The sequence below is a fragment of the Microchirus variegatus genome (genome assembly GCF_963457635.1).
Source record: "Microchirus variegatus genome assembly, chromosome: 1".
NCBI classification, from domain to species: domain Eukaryota; kingdom Metazoa; phylum Chordata; class Actinopteri; order Pleuronectiformes; family Soleidae; genus Microchirus; species Microchirus variegatus.
This window is the reverse complement of record NC_139802.1, coordinates 24,845,315-24,865,822: the sequence shown is the minus strand read 5'-3', so window position 1 is coordinate 24,865,822 and position 20,508 is coordinate 24,845,315. Positions and strand designations below refer to the sequence as shown.

Below are 20,508 nucleotides of genomic sequence, written 5' to 3'. Positions count from 1 at the left end.
ATTGTGTGCGTGCGTGCGTGTGTGCTGCTCTGATCCCACAGACTCAAACACACTCCCACTCACGTCTTTTTTGTCATATTTATACCTGTTGACAGGGTGTCAAACAAAATCTTTCTGCGCGTTTTCATTCATTCACTAGAATCTCTTGATCAGACTGTGTGAAATTCCTTTACTTTTCTTTGTTCAGTGCGTTATTTGATCAAAGATGTGAATCGCAGGGCCTATTTAAATTGATTTGCATATGTAAATGGGCCGTGGACAGGGAGGAGTTTGGCACCTCTGCATGTGTGCTCAATTCCACGTTGATTTGGGATGTACAAAGGAAACGTGCTTGGATCCATGCGTACGCACACTTTGATACATCTGAATTTATTTGAGCATACGACAGTTTCTGGGTTTTGGCGTATGCCAAGATTTAGTAGGAAATCCATGCAAGTCTTTGTACATGAGGCCCCAGGACACTTGATAAGTAATGTTAAAATATTTTTGCGGTTACAGAAATAACATTCACATAGTTATAGCATCCTTTTAAAAAATTGTTTTAGTTATCTTTTGAAGTGCGGTGAATAATGTTTTGGACATTCTAGCATCAAGCATATTCCCCTGCATTACATTGATTACATCAGCAAGATGAGAGAAAGGACTTATGGTGGGCGGGTTTTGTTGTCGGCCCCCATTACTGGACACCATGGACCTACTTATCAGCTGGAAATCTGAAGAGTGTCCTCTTTCACTACCAGGAGGAATATATTTTCCCTCTGTACTCTCATTGGAAGTCAGTGTTATTATTTGTGATGCGTTACAGGTTAACCGTTTTGTTTTTCGTGTGGTTCGTGCTGTCGTTCTTTACAGCACCAGGGGTGTAAGAGGTAATTCAGTTGTAGGCGTACAGGGGCTTAAAACAAAAAAAAAATGAAATGCAGAGTATAAAGTCAACTAAAAGGAGAAAGGTTATGACAAAGTTGGAGAGGGAGGGGGCGGACATAGCTTTCTTACAAGAGACTAGGGCTGGGCGATATGGACCAAAAGTCATATCTCGATATATTTTGGTTGAATAACGATATACGATATATATCTCGATATTTTTTCCGCAAAGTGAGAGCTGTGAAATGAAATGTTCAGTCAAAGTCAAAGCCAAATATGAGTAGTTTTATTGAAAACTACTCATAATAATACACAACAGGAGTGCCTTTTATAAAATCAAAGCTCCATAAGGTGCACATTTAAATAAAAAAAATATCTTAAATAAAAATAGCCTTTAAAATAGGTCAATGTTTTTCTGAAATAAATATGTGTTTATGAGAAAAGTACAATATCAAAATGTTTTAGTTTGACAACTATAAATGGCTTTTGAAAATCAAATTACAGATTTTCTTCTCTTATAAAAGAACAAAATATGACAAACCCTAGTAAAGGACAGCATTTATATATAGAGACAACAAAATAAAGTGCTCATTTTAAGAAAAACATTTTTAAACATCAGCTTCAGATTACCTTTTCCTTTTTGTTAACTTATCTGAACAATCTCAACCAGTTGCACAAGAAACAGAGCAGCAACTCAATAAACATTTCCCCCTCTTTTATTTTACTTTGAATAACAGTAGTGCTGTCACATGTGCTGCTTGACCACATATCGCTGTTCGACGCTAAATGGGTGACGTTAGCGAGCCGGTTTGCAAGACTGTCTGACGTCACATTTGCAGCAGTGCTTCTCGTGCACAATAGTTGCGACTGGGAAGCTCATATCTCGGGTCCATCATTTTCATTAGCTTTTCATTAACGTGTCTTTGGCAATGTGAAAGGACACCGCTTTTGTTATTGCACACCACTTGTCTGGAGTTTTGTCGGGTTGTGGACGGCTTGCGCCTGTTGCTTCACACACTCTGCATATTGTACTTTGTGCCACGTTTTTAAGTGGTGAAAAAGATTCGTATTGCTTCCATCACTGGCTGCAACGTGCTTATGGCACTCCCTTCATATAGCGTGGTTTTGTTGCTCGTCCGAAGATTTGTATCCAAACCATCTAGAAATGATTGAGCCACTGCTTTTTCTTTTACTAACCCAGACGCTCTCCTCCGCACGCTCCGCAGACGTTGCTGCTTTCTCCATGTGAAGCGGAGTGACTGTTCCTGCCCCTCCCCTCTCTGTGCATGAAAGAGGGGCAGGGCAAGAGGAGCAGTGCAGAGAGCTCCAGTCAGCGGCTTGTCTGGAGCAAGGATCACAGCGCTAATTTGAACTATATCGATATGCGCGATAGGGTCTAATTCCATAACGCATTTAAAAAATATATCGATATATCGTAAATATCGATATATCGCCCAGCCCTACAAGAGACCCACTTATCAGAATCAGAACAAGAAAAACTTAAGATATGGAGATTCAACCAATATTCATCCTCCTGCGGTCAGAGCGCTAGGAGGGGTGTAACAATTTTGATTTCCAAAAAATTAAATTTTAAGTGAACATATGAACAGAAAGACAGTGACAGGAGATTTGTACTAGTCCGGGGATATCTGCCAGATGTTCTGGTTACTTTAATAAATGTTTATGCCCCCCCAGGATCTGAATGGAAATACAAACACATTTTTGAGTTGATCAGCTCTGAAGCTCAGGGTATTGTAATCTGTGGTGGAGACTTTCTAGTCAGACTTCACCAGGCTCTCGATACATCGAAACCTTTTTATTCAGGAGAGAAAAAAACTACCAAAAATATCAAATTAATGATAGAAGAGCTGGGTCTCTCTGACGTTTGGAGAGATCTGAACGAAAAGGGACTATACTATATATATATACTGTATATTTTTTTCACACCCACATAGTGTTTACTCGAGGCTCGGCTACTTCTTTATGTTTCAAAAAGATCTATATAGAGTGAAAGATTGCAGGATAGGGACAATGGACTTGTCGGATAACAGCCCAGTTGTAATGGATTTTATAATAAGTTCTGAAAAAAGGATACTATTTGGAGATTAAACATAAAGATACTGAATCAAACGAGACAGCAAATAAAGATGGATATAAAAGAGTACATTGATGATAATGGGGAAGTGTCCCCACCAATTTTGTGGGATGCCTGCAAAGCGGTTCTTAGGGGGGAAATTATAGGCTACTGCTCTAAATTAAAAAAACAGAGAAGAAAAAAGATTTAAAAACTTTAGAGAACATGCATAAAAATAAAATGAGTCAAGCAACAAAATTAGAAATGGATAGGGAAAAAAATGAATTAAATGAAATCTACTCGAACAACATTAAAAAAATCCACAATCCACAAAATAAAGGACCCTAAAACAAATGCCATACAATATGATAGAAAAGATATACAGCAATCTTTTGAAACCTTTTATAAAAGTTTATATACACAACCTGTAGTTGATAAAACAAAGACAGAAGCTTTCTTAGACCTGATAAATCTACCTAAAGTGGGGGACGAACAAAATAAAGGTTTAATTAGAGAAATCACAGATGAAGAAATTAAAAAGGCAATATCACATTTAAAACCCAATAAAGCAGCAGGACCTGACGGTTTCTCTTCAGAGTGGTACAAAGAAATTAAAGAGTTGCTGATTCCATTGATTAAGGACACATACAACCACGTTATTAAGATGGGCATTTACTCTTCCTTCTTGGAGAGATGCAGTGATTTCTCTGATACCAAAAGAGGGGAAAGACAAAATCAAATGTGGAAGCTATCGACCAGTGAGTGTACTCAATCAAGATTATAAAATCTTTACACACATTTTGGCAAAAAGACTCGAAAAAATACTCCCCCAGATAATAAGCCTGGACCAGACAGGTTTTATCCAGCAGAGGCAGACATAAGATAACATTCCTCTTACGTTACATGTAATACAGAATATAAAAAAGAATATACTTCAGACAGTTCTATTGAGCCTCGATGCTGAAAAGGCATTTGACCGAGTCAGGGAATTCTTATATAGTGTACTAGGAAAATTCGAATTTCATCGGACCTTTATAGAAATTATTAAAGCCTTACATACCAAGCCAAAGGCAAGAGTAAAAATAAACGGAGAAGTATCAAATTCATTTGGCCTATTGAAATATTAAGCCAGGGGATTACTCAAGACAAAAATATTACGGGCATTACAATGTTTGAGCAAGAACATAAAATGTCATTATTCGCGGACAATGTATTAGTCTACTTGTCACACCCAGAGAGAGCAATCTTGAAATTGTTGTCATTTTTGAATGCCTTTCACTCTGTATCAGGATACAAATTGAATATTTCAAAATCCCAAATATTAAGTTTTAACTACAGACCAATTTGTATGATCTAAATTTTAACGTGTTAAGCCAAAAGATAAGGAAGACATAATGAGGTGGAATTTAATCCCAATATTAGGTTTTGAGTCACAGACTGAGTCAGTAAAAATTAATATATTACCTAGGGTGCTATATTTGTTTCAGATGGTTCCAGTTGAGATAACAGATAAACAATTCAATGAATGGGATAAACTACTATCTAGATACATCTGGAAAAGGAAAAAAACCAAGGATAAGGTTTCAAACTCTTCAATTGACGAAAAACAAAGGAGGATTAGGTCTCCCATGTCTGAAAGATTATTATATGGCGGCCCATCTGAAGATTTAATATAGTTGGTGCAAGCACGACTACAAGGCAAGATGGAAAGAAATTGAAAAGAAGGTGTCAGGAGCTGTTCTAATCCAAGCTCGTTTGGGGGATAAAAGACTTATTAAGAATTTAATGGAAGAAGGTAACAAATGGATTATTCTATCTCTGAAAAGTTGGCTAAAGGTTATTAACAAAAACAGTCTGTTGGAAGAAATGAAGATCCTGAACTGGTGCTAACATGATCTTGATTTTATCCCAAACAAACTGGACGTAAGTTACAAGGGATGGGCTCACAGAGGGCTTTCTTCATATTGTAACTTTTTCAATTGGGAGACACTGAGTGACTTCCAGGCACTGAAAAGATAATATGGATTAAATAATAGTGACTTCTTCAGATTTCAGATTTGTCACCATATTAACAGCTTTATGTTGCAGGGTAAAAAGGCATTTGAAAATAGCTTATTGAAGGTTCTTATTAGTGCCTATAAAACAGACTCTGGGCTTAAAGTAATTTCAAGACTATATGGGGTTCTTCAAGAGATGAAGTTAACAAGCTCCACCTACTGTATATACAACAAAAATGGAAGAGGGAATCTAACAATGGTATGTCAGAAGAAGTTTGGAAGGAATATTGTGAATTTCAGTGGAGGATATCAAGCTCAGTGGTATGGAAAGTGTTTGGTTGGAAGTGTGCGAGTAGAGCATTTATTACACCTGCTCAGAAATCTCATCACTCCCAAGAAGCCAACCACTATCACTTGTTCTGGGCCTGTCCAAAAGTAAATGACTTTTGGCGTAAGATTTACTCAGAATTACTATAATTTCTTACTTTGGAACAAAAATTCAATTAAAATGGGATGAACTACTTTTTGGCCTTTTACGTTCAACTTCTACAAATATAAAAACAAAACTTTACTTGGTATCCTATGTTGGGCCCAGCCATTGTCATCTGTTGAGGCCTACTGGAAGTCATAAAGCCTGGTGAAAAGTTTGGGGTCATAAATAGGGATGGGGCCGATCCGATCCAGTATCGGTATCGGGTTCCGATACAGACGTAATTGACGCACGGAAATCTGTACAGTTGGATCGGAAATTTTCGATCCGTCTGTGTCTGCTGAAATGTCTCCACAAGTGATTCCCTAAATGCTCTGCTAGCTGGCTGCAAAAAGTGGAATGGGTTTCCTGAACTGAGGCGTGTCTCGATGAGACGCGGAGTAATGATGCACGACTCCGTTCAGGAAATCCATTCCACAGTTCACAGCCAGCTAGCAGGCGAGCATGATTGACCGGGAGTTAACCAGGAAGTTCAGCTCTGCAAACCTGCAGCCGAGCCGACATAATCCCAGCCGTCACCGTTTTAAACGCCTGCTCGCTGAGGAGAACAATACTGACAGCGGCATAAAAACAATAAAAATCACACTCCTCCAAGCCAGGGTTCACGTTAGCCGGTATATATGCCGTTTATGGCTGTTGTCACGTGAATTTAGCTGCCGAAAAAAAATATCCCCAGCCAAAATGTCCGGTGAAATCAATGATTAACACGGAGACGCTATTTATTTATTTAAAACGGCGGCATCGCGTTGTGTTTGGAGATTGAACATTCACGGCTTGTCTGTGACTCCGTTTATGTGTGTGTGTCTGTGACTACGTTCGTGTGTGCGCTGCTATGCGTTCGTGTGTGTGTGTGGGGGGGGGGGAGGGGGGAGGTATGTGTGAGTGTTGCCAGGGGTCTGTTAAGTCGCTGTAAACGTTGTAAAAGTGGTACATATCACACTTGGCTGTATAAAGGAGTTTATTAAAGCCTTATAATCAAAATGATGACAAAAACAATGATAATAATATTAAAGCAAACAGAGCATCCATATCGGAATTGTATCAGAGTATCGGCAGTTATCTAAAATCAGATATCGGGATCGGATCGGAAGTAAAAAAAGGTGGATCGGTGCATCCCTAGTCATAAAAGGCCTCATGGTTGAGAACAAAGGAACAGACCACCCCACCAGGGGTCCAGTCTGTGAGGGACCCCTCCCCACTAGCCAGGGCGGCAGATGACGTCCACGGCAGGCAGCCGTTCATCCATTGGTGGACACCACAGGATGCCCCGCCCCCGAGGCAAAGGTATCAAAACTGAACAAACCCCCAGAGTTCGATCTCTTCACCATATTTTCCTAGCGAGAGCGGATGTATGTGTTTAAGAAGAGGAAAACATGAAGAAAATCTACATCCTTGCTGGCCAAGCTTTGAAGATTCTTCTTCGTCCATTCCTACCCCATTTTTGGTTTTTCCCTTTTTCTTCTTCTTTTTGTTGTGATCAGAGACTGAGCGAATAACTCCCTGCGAGTTATTCCTTATCATTCCTGCAGAAGAGGAGATCGTAGTTGCTATACACACTCCTAACCCACAGTCAACCCGCTGTTTCCTACCGTGAGTCGGTTGACCACGCGTAACACAGCTCTAGAGGCGTCCTCTCATCTCTCCCATTCCGGCAGAACCAGCCGACGCACGGAGCAGAATCGCGCACCAAGGCGCCCTCTTATCTCTCACATTCCGGCAGAACCAGCCGACGCACGGAGCAGAATCGCGCAACGCGATCCCAGGACCCCTTCCTTACTCGTTGGAAGGCAACTCATAGTAAGCGATTGTGTCTCAAAAGAGCTTATTTAAGGCTTATTATAAACACGGGAGTGCACCCCGTAGTTTCATTGTGTTCTTATTGTTTATGTGCTTTTTTATTTTCTTTCACACACGGCTGTAACTTGTGTAGAATAATACCTGTGAACTAAGCTAGCGGACTGTTTAGCGGAAACCGCCGTCCGCCCAGCTGATCGATTGTTATTATTCTTTATGCCTTTCGCTCCGCGCGCAGCGCCAGCGGCGATCATAATAGAAGCTTAATTTGACCGGTAAGAAGACAGGCTCACGAGATAAACTCTCGCTAATCTGTGTGGTCGAATTCGGTTTCTATTTCTCCTCACGAGTCTCCCCTTTTGTACTGTTATTTGTCCCCGTGTATCGCGATCCTGTGTCCTCAACACAACCCGCGATCACTCATTGAGAGAAAACTTCCGTGATCTGGAAGAACCACAGTTTAAGTCGGACAAGCCGAATAAACTGTGTGATTACAGAAGTTTTCTGATCAGACTCGTTCCTTTGTCTATTTCACTCCCTGCCGCCATTACCTTTAAATTTTCCACGTCACTGCTGATTTCATTTCCTCCTCCAACTCTCCTCTTTTACTCAGCGATTCCGCTGGTGAAAGACGGAAGAGCGGAGTGAAGAAATCAGAGCACGAGCGCCATCTCGCGTCGCCTCACGGTAACAGCGAGTGACGCCATTTTCACGTGACTTACCTTTTGGTAACCCGGAAGTGGGAGGGGCGTCGCCGTGACAACCGTCACGTCAGAGACCCCTCCTTCTTTTACCTTTTGGCTTTGTTTGTTGCTTCCTGTTTTACTTTGGCTTGGTTTTGTTCACTTCCTGTTATCTGCTGCCAAAGTGACACGCCCCCTTTTCACACACACACATTCCTGCACTCAGATCCATACCCCTTTTTATTTTATTGTACTTTCTTTCTTTTATATTGAAACGTTTTTACCAGCAGTTATTTTAGATTAAGGGATTGATGTTTGTTGCTGTTATTGATTAATTTTAATGCTTTAATAAATGTTGAACCTTTACTTTAAAAGTACCGTTTCTGTCTTTTGTGCTTGCTTGTTTGTAACAAAGGGTAATTGAAAGAAGCCAGTGTACGATCTCACACCTTCTTTGTTATTTATTAATTAATATTAATATACTTATTATTAATAAGTTATAACTGATAGTCAAGAGACACTTGAAGGTTGTAAAGTGACAGTTTCTCTGTCATTCTCCTCATGCTAAGAGGAGTGGTGCCCCGTTTTTAAGAAATTAATAACAAAATTAATTATTAAAAATAATTAATCATTTGTGTTAATATTTTCCCACCAATTACCTAAGTTGAATCACAACACCTAAGTATTGCGGCCAGAAACCCCATTTTATTTTTATTTAAATTGTTAAAAAAAAAAAATGAAAAGATGAAAAGATGTATGTAAGGTCAATTAGAAGGAGGACTATTGATTGTCGGTGAAGATATCCATCCAAATAAAGAACGTAAAAAAAAAAAAAAAGTTTGTCATGAAAAGAAAAAAGGAATAAAGAAGTTGCTAGAAAAAGCTAGAGTTTTATCCTGTTTATTTATTTATTTTTAATAAATGCTTTCATAAAAATATGACTAATGTGTGATTATTTTTAAATGTTATATACATTTATGGAGCTAAGTAAGCAAACAACCCTGCAAATGAACCGTTAGTTGTTCTGAATTGTTGTTCAGACAAAGTGAGTACTAGGGCTGTAATGTCAAAGTCGACTTATTGTGAATTTCTTTAGGAGGAAAGTACCACATGCTAATAGGGGAGTTTTACAGCACCCAAGCTTCACAGGTAACAGCCTGTCTTCAGAGAACACCCCCCTTGTTTTCCACTATTTTGGTTTAGTCCAGCCCAGTGGGTTGTTGTCGCTCCGTGGCTCAAGAGCGACAGACAGATAAGCGTTGCCATTAATTAGACGTACATTTTGAGCTTTTCATTTTAGGCTACAGTCAGTCCTCCTGTCGCATCCATGTCAAAGACATCAGCAGTGTGGCAGCATTTTTCAAAAGTAGATGACGGTAAAAAAGTGGAATAAAAACTTTGCACGTTTGCTTTTCACAGCTCTACTACAAACATGACATATCATTTAAAAACGCTAAGCTAAGGTTGCTCAGTCCGTTTTGAGTATGAACATATTAGAATTATTAGCATATTTCAATGTTTTAGTCTAATAATCGTTGGTTTTATAACTGCAGGCGCATCCGCTCGTAACAGTGGCAGCGTCCCGCGGTCTATTTGTGTCTCAGCCGCGATTAGAGACGATTAGTCGATTTTTGGTCGATTTCTGCATCAAAGGCCTCCTACAACGACATCTGAAAGGTCTTTTTTTTAGGTTTTTCTTAATGTGGGTCTAACAGGGTTAAGCTACAATGCGTAACTTCTATGCTGTGCTCTTCATCTCTGCCGGGCAATGCCATCAGACCTGACAGAAGGAAGATTTGTGTATACAGCAGCAGTGCAGGGGCACATCCTATCTGGTACACCCTCGTTTGTTACAATCTCACCACTAGATGTCACTAATACTCGCACACTGGATCTTTAAATAAATAAACTAGATGTATAATAGTGAAGGTACGGTGATTCCAAAATAGCTCAATTACTGCCACAAACACAAAGTGGTAACCGCTCTTTTTTGGAGTGCATTTTTGTTTCGAAACAAAAATAAATAAACTGTCACTGATTGCCTAAAAACTGAGCTGGGGACCAAAATCTCACCTCATGTGACTTGGAGGTCTGCGCCACAAAGCCTCCTCCATGGAAGTGGACCAGCAAGCACGGAGAAGAAGGGAGGCGCTTGGCTTTCAACCCCAGTGACAAAGAGATGGCTCCCCCCTCAGAGCGGCAGAGAGATAGCAGATTTTCACTGTCCTAGAGAGAGTGAGACAGAAAGGGATTCTATCAGACCCTGATAAAGGTGATCCCAAACAAGATCCGAAATAAACAAAATGACATGATGAGGCTTCGATATTTCACTTTTCTGAGGAACTGCCTTTCAATCAATTCACCTGCGAGTCTTAAGGATAAACAGAATATATAATGGATGGGTGGATATCTTTTATTGATAATGTTAGCAACATGGTCCCTTTGTTAAGTGTATTACCTGGCTGGTCTGCAGCAGCTTGCTGCCAGCCCTTCCAGCTAACCCATGAACACACAAACATATTTCCATTCATTGGCAGAAATGAGGAGGGGAAGCTACAGCTAAGAGGGCAAGGTTTCTAATTACACACGCTTGTCTTTATTTAAAAAAAAAAAAAAAAAAAAAACTGTTTTGTTTGGTCTGAGCAGGATGAATGGCTGAAAGTCCTGCTGATAATGTGTGTGGTTGTGTGCCAGGATAAGATAGGATTGAGAGAACTGATGGGATGCCGAGAAGAAAACGAGACATATTACACACAGTGAGGGAGAAATGGATGGGCTTAGATTCATTGATATGTTTCAATGCTGATGTTAACTTGAAAAATATAGTACAATACTGATGAATTAAAGCTTTAAAACTTTGTTCCACTAGTGCAGGGATAATCAACTAAAATTCTAATAGGTCCACTTTGAGAACATTTCCTCAAGCAAAGGTCCGTAACATCATAATGTCTGACTTGCGTTATTATTTAGTAGCGGGATATATACTGAAGTAGCCTAGTAGTCTGCATGTAATCAACAACTGACTGTCAGATCAAATACAGAAAGAACAATTCAAACATTTCGACAATATTTATTTTCACTTTTATACAATTACATAGATGTAACACTGAACATATGTATAATTTTATTCTCTCTTAAAGGAAAAGAAGCTCTGAGAGTGCTTATTTTCTGTGACCTAAGTTCAGATTTGAGTGTGTTTGGTCAAAAATTTCATGCTTGGTCTCATAGTGGCGTTTCACGTTGCCACTTTTTACAAGTGCCAATGTCTCTGAACATATGAGACAGACTGGGTTTGTGCTTCCAGGGGGAAGATTGAACATGAATGAGTCTGTCCATTCTGGGTTGAAAGCTCTATTTGCGCTGTCCACTTTTCTCTTTTTAGAGAGCGCCATGTTAATTATTTTTCTCTGGCACACTCTTCTCTACCTGTATCGCTCACTCGTCTCTGTGTTCTCTCGCTCTAAACACACTTTTCTCTGTCTTCTCTCGCTGTAAACGCACTTTTCGCTCCGAGTCTTCTCTCGCTGTAAACTACTCACAGGAGACTCTGCTGGACATGCAGCTTGCTTCCCTGGACAATTCAAGCAACTTCACCTTCCCTGAATGGAATAACCCAGTGTTTTCTGAGGACTTGCTCTACCAAGCACATTCATAGCAAAAGGGGATCCAAAGGAGGAATACAGAACACGATAAGGAAACAAGGGAGGAGGCTTCCACTCACTGCAAAAACTCTCATTATGCAAACCAGCCTCTTTTGATTCACAGAATTATAATTGTCAGAAGAGATAACCAATCTCATGTCTTAAACTTGTTTTCATAAATATTAACACAATGTGTCCCACAAAATCTGTGCTGCATTACTTTAGTTATAATGTTATATTGTGTGTCAAGCCATGCTAAAGAAGATTTTCTGTTACGACAGAAAAACAGTTTTCTGGTTACCACTGAAAACATGCATTCAATTCCTATTTCATTCACAACTCTGCGGAAGGTTCGAACTGCCACAAGGAAGAAAAAATATTATCATTATAATAAGATGGTTGTCCTTCGGCTGTGCACAAAAATTTTACTGTAAACATGTTCCGTGACTGATCAGAATAATCAGCGGTCAATAACTCACACGACAGTGCGGACATAAACTGTGTATTGCCAGCTGGAGACACTCTGTTCCAGCTCCCAGAGGAATGAAGTGACAAACTGAGGAGTGAGAGAGTTCCTGTTGTAGCTCAGAGCAAACAGAGCCTCCAGATATTCAGACTCATTCCTCCCGGATGTAAACAACCCGCAACAATAAACCAATAAAGCCGACTTTAAGGTAAAACCCAATCTTGTTTTAACATCTTGATTTTAACAAGGTCACTATAACGAGAGACTTTCTCTTTATAACAAGAAATGATTTCATTATAATGAGAAAACTCTTCTGTTTTTGATGAAAAAAAAACAGTTCACAGTTCATCTTCACATAATATTCCCCGCTCTCCTACATGTATGTTCCTTTGTGAGTACTCCATCTGATGTGTATATAACTGAAAAAGTCGTGCAATGTTAATATTTAGCCCTTATGGGGATATTTCATTCAGTTGGGTGTACAATAAAAATTTATTTTAAAACTGTATATCTGATCGGACACAGTTTTGAAGATGACTATGACAGGGAACCTGCGAGACAAATAACCATCAAGTTTTGCATTAATAAACAATAAAGTACCTGTCCTTCACGCAAGTCATAAGAGATGAGCCTCATCTGAACTGGAGCAGTGCCGATGTGAGCTGATGGTGGAGCTATAGTCACAGACGCTCTGTGATTGGCTGTCAAGGGAAGGTCAAAGGGCACAGGGGGAACAGAGAGAGCCCGGTTCACCTTAACTGTGGTGGATGTCATGCTGGCGAGACTCTGGTGGAATAAGATCGAAGAAGGGGAAAAGATGGGAGATACGAGCAGAAAGACACAAGGCAGAGTTATAGAGCAAGTCAGGTCACAGGAGAGGAAGAGAAACCAGTTGAATAAATCATGAACCCCAATGAATAAATTCAATTTCACTCAATTACTACTAACAGCCTGGAGGCAAATGAAGCATAATGATAAAAAGGTGCTTCTACCAGACTGAACTGAAATATCTCTGATACAACTTTAAAATGGAAAAAAAGGGCAGTGCCCATACTGTGCACATGGCCTAGAGCGGGTAAATTACAGTTGTGGTTTTGTCTGTGTGCATTAAAAGAAGCATCAGCAGTTGACTCACAGACAGGACTTCAGTCTCGGTAATGTTCCAGAAGGCCTTCCAAAAATGAACGTCAAGGTTTTGAGTAATGCGCTCAAACTCTGCCCCTCTCAACTCTGGGTCAATGGCGTATTTCCCTGAGGTAAAGAAAGAACTGGCTGCTACACCTGAGGAGGGATGGGACAACAATTACAACATGAGAAGGGTATATACTGTGTAGGAGATACAGAGATAAGGTAAGGCAAAAAAAAATATGGGAGTGGAAGTCAAAGATAAAAAATATATCTTTGATGTGATTGAGGAGGTGGCTAAAATGTTAATGGGGGATGGGTACAAAGATGACACAAAAACAAAGAGCAGGAAGGAGGGCAGGGCTAAGTAAAAAAACATGTTACAGTGGATCATAACAAATAACATAAACAAATAGTAAGAACATACTAAATAATGAGTAGAAGATGATCTAGGGTAATTATACCATTTTTATACCATTATTCAATATGGTATAAAAGGTGACCTTTTATACCATATTGAATAATTTGGTAGATAACTTAGTTAGTTTATTTGTCCTTAAATAGGAAATTTGTTTTCACTGACCATACAAGCCTCAAAAACATGAAATACATAGATACACACAGTTACGGTTCTTCACCCACCCACATGTCCCCACCTACCCCATCCACATGGATGTTAACAGCACATACATCACATTTCACATTACACAGACACAAACAGGAAAACCATCACCAGTTGGCATTACAGGGGAATGAGGACGGCCCAGTGGTCCATCATCGCTGTGACCTGTTGTTCAGTACTGCTATTGCAGAGGGCACAAAGCTTTTCCCAAAGCATACTCGCTTCCACCCCATAGCCCTGTATCTGCGTCTTGATGGAAGCAGAATAAAAAAGGGATTGAAGGGGTGGGTGGGGTCATGAGCGATGGTCTGTGCTCTGTTCCTGGTGAGTGTACTGTTGAGGTCTGATAGATTAGGGATGGGGAGGCCTATTGCTTTGTCTGCAGTGTGAGTGATGCGTGTGAGTCTGTTTCTGTTGGCAGCAGTTAGCATGTTGAAAAAGCAGGGAAGACAGTAGAGGAGGATGGGCTGGACTATGCATTGTACAGAAGGAGCAGGTGACAGGGGGCAACAGAAAGTTTTCTGAGCTTACGGATGGCATAGAGTCTCTGTTGATGGCATTTTTGTATGTCAGTGGTGTGTTCCTCGGAGCTGAGTTTATTGTCCAGGGTGAGTCCAAGGTATTTGAAACAGTCCACTATTTCTACTGCGCCGTTGCTGATGCAGGTGGGGTTGTGGATTATGTCAGATGGTGTTCTGGTGTTGGTGATTACAAGTTCCTTGGTTTTACTGATATTAAGGTGAAGGTAGTTGTCAGTGCACCATTGTGTAAGGTGGAAAATGGAGTCTTGATATGCAGAGATGGAGTTATTGTCATTGAGTAGTACAAGTACAGCAGTGTCATCAGAGTATTTGAAGTATGTGGTGATGGGTGTGGGACTGACGCAGTCATTGGTGTAGAGGGAAGAGGAAGGGGCTTAGGACACACCCCTGTGGGGCGCCGATGTTAATTATGGTGAGTAGTGATGTAGCTGTACTTAACTTGACGGCTTGTGGTCTGTCACTGAAGAAGTTGTGGATCCAATGGATGAGGGTCGGGGGGACGTGCAGTTGGTGGAGTTTGTTGATCATCAGGTGGCGTTGAATAGTGTTAAAAGCAGAACTGAAGTCGATGAAGAGTAGTCTGGTGAAGTTTGTAGATGTTTCAAGATGTTGGAGGAGGGAGTGGAGGAGACATGCCACAGCATCCTCCGTCCCTCTCCTGGCCTTGTAGGCAAACTGGTGGCTGTCCAGCTGTGGGCTGACAACTGGGAGGAGGGTTTTGAGGATCAGTTTTTCCAGGCATTTCATGATTATTGAGGTAAGTGCAACTGGCCGGTAGTGGTTGAGTTCGGAGGGGCGGGGTTTCTTGGGTATTGGTATGATGGTAGATGTTTTCCACATTGGTACAGTAGCGGTTTTGTATGACTCGGCAAACAGTGAGTAGATGATGGGGGAGAGCTCAGCTGCGCAGTCCTTGAGCACCCGGGCAAGGATGCCATCCGGCCCCGGAGCTTTCCCAGGCTTGCATCTCCTCAGCTGCTGATGCATGTCCTCAGTTGTAAATGGGACCTGGGGGTCTGGATCCAGGGTGGGAATGGCCTCCAGTAGAGTCCTGCAGGTGACTGAGTGGTCCACTGTGTCGAATCTGGAATAAAAGGTGTTTAATTCTGTGGCAAAAGAGCTGGGGTCTGATTTACCCTCTAATTTGTGTTTACTGTTCAGTCTTGTGAGTGTCCTAATTTTTTGAAAGGCTTGTTTTGTGTTCATGGTGCTGAATTCATGGTCTAGTCTGTCTCTGTATTTGAGTTTAGCCTTGAAAATGTCATTTTTTATTTGCCGGTTTATGTGTTTGAGTGTAGTCCAGTCCTGCCTCTTAAAGGCCTCCCGCTTTTCCCTCATTCTGAGTTTGATGTGTTTGGTGATCAAGGGTTTAGAGTTTGGAAATGTCTTGATGGTCATTGTTGGTATGATTCTGTCAACACAGAATTGTATGTAATACGTGATGACAGGGACCCTTTCCTCCAGATTCCCCTCAAAGACATTCCAGTCCGTGCATGCAAAGCAGCCTTGCAGTTCTTGCGTCCTCCGACCACTGTATGGCACTGTGGGTGTCAGGCTTCTCTCGTTTCAGAGCCTGTCTGTAGAGCGGAAGTAGGGTGATGACGTTATGGTCTGCGAAACCAAGTGGCGGGTGAGCACGGGAGGTGTATGCGTTATTAATATTCCCATAACACAGGTCCAGTGTGTTCTTCCTCCTTGTTGGGAATGTCCACGTATTGTTGGAAGGAGGGCAGTGAACCGTCGAGCCTGCAGCTGTTAAAGTCGCCCATTATGAACACCGGGGCATCGGGGTACTTCGCCTGCATGCTGATAACGGTGCTAGCAACTAGCTCAGCTGCTGCGGTGACGTTCGCGCTGGGCGAGATGTAAACACAGCTGACTACTATGGTGGGGAATTCCCTCGGGAGGTGGAAGGGGCGCATGGACAGTGTCAGCATCCCCAGGTTCGTTGTGCATACCTGGCCATGAACTTTGATGTTGTTGCACCATCTGTTGTTTACGTACATGCAGACCCCTCCACCCCGCTCCTTGCCCGAGTTCCTAGTCCGGTCCGCCATGAAGATGTTGAAGTTGTCGAGCTATACCTCATTGTCAGGAACGGTGTCGTTCCACCAGGTCTCCGTTAGTGCCAGGATACCGGCTTCTTTGTAGGACCTCTCCACCCTGCATTTGGCATGGAGTATATCAGCCTTGCTCCGGAGGGACTGCACATTAGCTAGGATGATGGATGGTAGCGGAGATCTGAAGGGTCGATTCCTCAGCCGGGTGCGAACACCTCCTCTCCTGCCTCTCTTCCTCCGTCGGATTTCTGGTGGGAGGGACAATGATGGTTTCATCCTGCCTAGCGTGGACAGCGGGAGTTGTAGCAGGTCTTCCCGGGTGTAGCTGAGTCCCATGGTGTTGGCGCAGTTCTCACCGGCGGTGATCCATACGGTGATAGTTAGGATCCAGATTGTTTTTAGCACCTCATTCCTCATGATAATACTTGTAGATGGTTAAACGGACACAGGACTGTATAAAACATTGACAGGCAAGACAAGTTTACAATTGGACACAGACTAGACCGGCAAACAAACAGAGGCAGACAAGCGTACGGACAGTGTCGTCGCAGCAGAGCATGCGCCAATTTGGGGGTGCACAGTTAAAATATGAACCATTAAAACCAGTTTGAGTTGTAAATATACAGCCTAGATACACAGTAAACCATCTTAAGTAGGGACGCACGATATTATTGACGCATATCGTAAGGCCGAAATAATGACAAAAACAGCACGCAGAATAGGATATCTTGTGGTCATGTGATCACAGCAGCAACTTCTTTTTCAGTTTATCTCCTCTTATTAAGACTTCTACAGACTGCCAGATGTTTTTAGTAATGCATTTACTATGATTAGCATCTTTGTAATGGAGTTCCATAGGTTATTGGAGGTTATTGCATTTATCATTTTGAACGTTTATGTTCAGACAATCTTGCCTTAAAGGCATAGGCATATACATTTACAGATTTGTGAGTGTTTTTCCTGTTGTACATATTGCCATGTGATCTGAACTGCCTGCATAGGTCATGTGACTGCCACTGTGACCACATGACCACAAGTTATACAACGGCCAAAAGATAGCCATTTTGTAGGTTTGCCTTGATGAAGGCCTTGGAAGCTGAAACGCATTGGCATGTTTTTTTGTTGATATTATTTAATAGCCATGAAATATTAAAGGCTTTTTAACTATTAGCCTCCTGAGTGTCTCAGATTCCTCAAGTTGTCTTTTTATTTGTCCTGCACCTCTGCAGTTAGGTGTGGGGAAAGACTTTGGTATCAGTTATAGGCCCAAGCACTCGCTATACAGTGGTATGCAAAAGTTTGCCCACCCCTGTGAATTTTCACGATTTTCCTTTATAAATTATCGATTGTTTGAATAAGAAATTTCAGTTAAAGCGGACCTAGACCAGAAGTTCAAATTAACGCTGTTTTTTGTGTGTATCTGCGTCATTACCTTGTTTATGAAGCCCTGGAGGTTCAAAACAAACAGTTCAGCCACTGCTAAGAACGCTGTGTTGAATTGTAATCTCGGGCTCAGCGAGATCTCTGAAAAAACACGGTCCGGTTACATAAACACCGGTTCTCCTGAACAGCAGATCCTCCTGCTCCGGGCACATCCGGTTGCGTACATTGAACCGCAGAAGAAGAATATGTCCGTTGTGGAGGTGTTTCACGAGCAACAGTGTCTTCTGACTCTGGGTCTGACTCCGGGTCAAAGTCATAAAAGGGACTGCGGCTAGGAGTCGTGCAGAAGCTATTTTTAAACATTGTTAAATCAATGTTTTGAGAATGAGGAGCAGTGCATCCATCATTCCAGAGGGGGGAGCTGCGCTTCTGAGAGCGGATGTGCTGAATAGTATTGGCCAATCACAAGACTCTGTCTTCTGGGGGTGAGAGTTGAGTCTGAAATATCGCGGCTCAGGAACAGCGTCAGAAAAGAGGATTTCTATCGGCTCGTTTACAGCAACTAGGAGGTTTTTGACCATAAAAACAAGTTAATGTATGCAAGTAGACCTCCATAACTAACATATATGTGCAACAGGACCACTCTAGGTCCACTTTAAATATATCATATAGGAGACAAACACAGTGATATTTGAGAAGTGAAATAAAGTTTATATCATTTACAGAAAGTGTGCAAGAATTATTTAAACAAAATTAGGCATGTGCATAAAAAAGGCCAAAAAAAATGTGTGCATCCTTCTTTTGCAGAAATAACAGCCTCTAAACGCTTCCTATAGCTTCCAATTAGAGTACAGATTCTGGGGGAAGGTATTTTGGACCATTCTTATTTACAAGACATCTATAGTTCAGTCAGGTTTGATGGTTTCCGAGCATGGACATTCCACTTTAAATCACACCACAAATTTTCAATAATATTCAGGTCTGGGGACTGAGATGGCCATTCCAGAACGTTGTATTTGTTCCTCTGCATGAATGCCTTAGTAGATTTTGAGCAGTGTTTAGGGTCGCTGTCTTGTTGAAAGATCCAGCCTAGGCGCAACTTCAACTTTTTCACTGATTCCTGGACATTGTTCTCCAGAATCTGCTGATATTGAGTGGAATGCATGCGACCCTCAACTTTAACAAGATTTCCAGTCCCTGCACTGGCCACACAGCCTCACAGCATGATGGAACCGCCACCAAATTTTACTGTAGGTAGTAAGTGTTATTCTTCGAATGCTGTGTTCTTTTACCGTCATGCACAACGCCCCTTGTTTTGCCCAAATAAGTGTATTTTAGTTTCATCAGTCCACAGGACCTTATTCCAAAATGAAGCTGGCTTGTCCAAATGTGCTTTAGCATAACTCAAGCGACACGGTTTGTGGCGGGTGAAGAGAAAAGGCTTTTTCTGCATTACTCTTCCATACAGCATCTCCTTGTGTAAAGTGCACTGAATATCTCTTACAGCATGCAACATTTTAAAAATCTTTCGCTAACTTTCGATCCTCAACTCGTCCACAGTGACCCCACCAAGTTTCAAGGCGATTGCACAAAAACTCGAGGACAGGTTTGTTCAAATATCAAATGTAATTCTGTCTGTTGTCACCAGGGGGAGCTGTTTTCGAAATTGAATATTTTCATATAGATTTCTTCAGGGCCAGCTTGTTATTAATCCTGGCAGGTTTGGTTCAGATCGGACCAGGATTCGCAAAGTTATAACGGTTTGCTTTTTTGTGGCAAAACTCCAATTTTGTGTTGTTCCCGTGGTGAGGCCGTGAAATGATTTGTCATCATATTGTACACGCATCATCTACTGTGTGTTTTGAGTGTTGTCAGTAACTTTGAGTGTGATACGATGATATCTGTCAAAGTTATTCCCAAAATCTTAAATAAACTTTTTTTGTATGTTTTCTGCCACCACCACGAAAGGCCATAAACGTGGTCAGGGAAGTTCACTTGTCTCACATGTGGATTTTCTTGCAGATCGGATAATGTTGGACTTTACTTCCTGTTTCGGGCGTTCCACTTCATGTACGGAGGTCATCTTTTACAGACATGTTCAGGATGGGTCTCTGGTCTCACATATTAACCACTTCTTCCCTGACCCTCTTTTTGGAGTCCCTGGTCGGCATGCCCAAACTAAATAGAGTAAATGTCTGCAGTACAAGCTCTATGTGAATTATCTTGGTATCAAACTACAGATAACACTTGTGAGATTCTACCAGAGGTATAAGTTTCACTGTAGATGCCACTGTGTCAGAGTAAATGCACTTGGGACACAGCATAACTGAAGATTTTTTTTCTCTCGCCTAAAAAAATATTGCATTTGAAAGCAAATATCACCTTTAAAATATGCACTAGGAGCTTAAACACACATGGAGGTCATGTAACAACATGTGGACAGCTGTGCAAAGTCTGATGCTGCTGAAATGAAGCAGAGTGAACTTACAGATGTTTTAGTAAAGAGATGTATAGGCTTTCTCTATTTTGGCACCATCTCTTCCATTTGAGATTTCTTAAGACCCAAATTATTAAACACCCATTTAATTTTATTCATATGTCACTACAGGTCTAAAAATAACTTGTTCTGAAAAAAACAAAAAAAACAAAACCGATAACTCACTGTAAAAAGATGCTCCCTCTGCGGTGCGTAATAACTGACTGCAGCATCTTCAGGTAAGCAGTGCCATAGCTCTGGCTTACCTTGGTCAATTAGGGTGATTGACAG

General features: G+C 41.3%; 1 protein-coding gene across 1 annotated transcript in view; it reads right to left on the bottom strand.

Moving 5' to 3' along the window:
• The window catches only part of lipeb (lipase, hormone-sensitive b), a 110,680-nt gene that overhangs the window by 39,597 nt on the left and 50,575 nt on the right, over positions 1 to 20,508 (bottom strand). The window contains exons 5-7 of the mRNA XM_083890278.1: positions 13,145 to 13,290; positions 12,610 to 12,795; positions 9,976 to 10,128 (exon numbers count right to left, since the gene is read on the bottom strand). Coding sequence (XP_083746404.1) covers positions 9,976 to 10,128; positions 12,610 to 12,795; positions 13,145 to 13,290 — 485 coding nt within the window. The remainder of the gene's footprint in view (positions 1 to 9,975; positions 10,129 to 12,609; positions 12,796 to 13,144; positions 13,291 to 20,508) is intronic.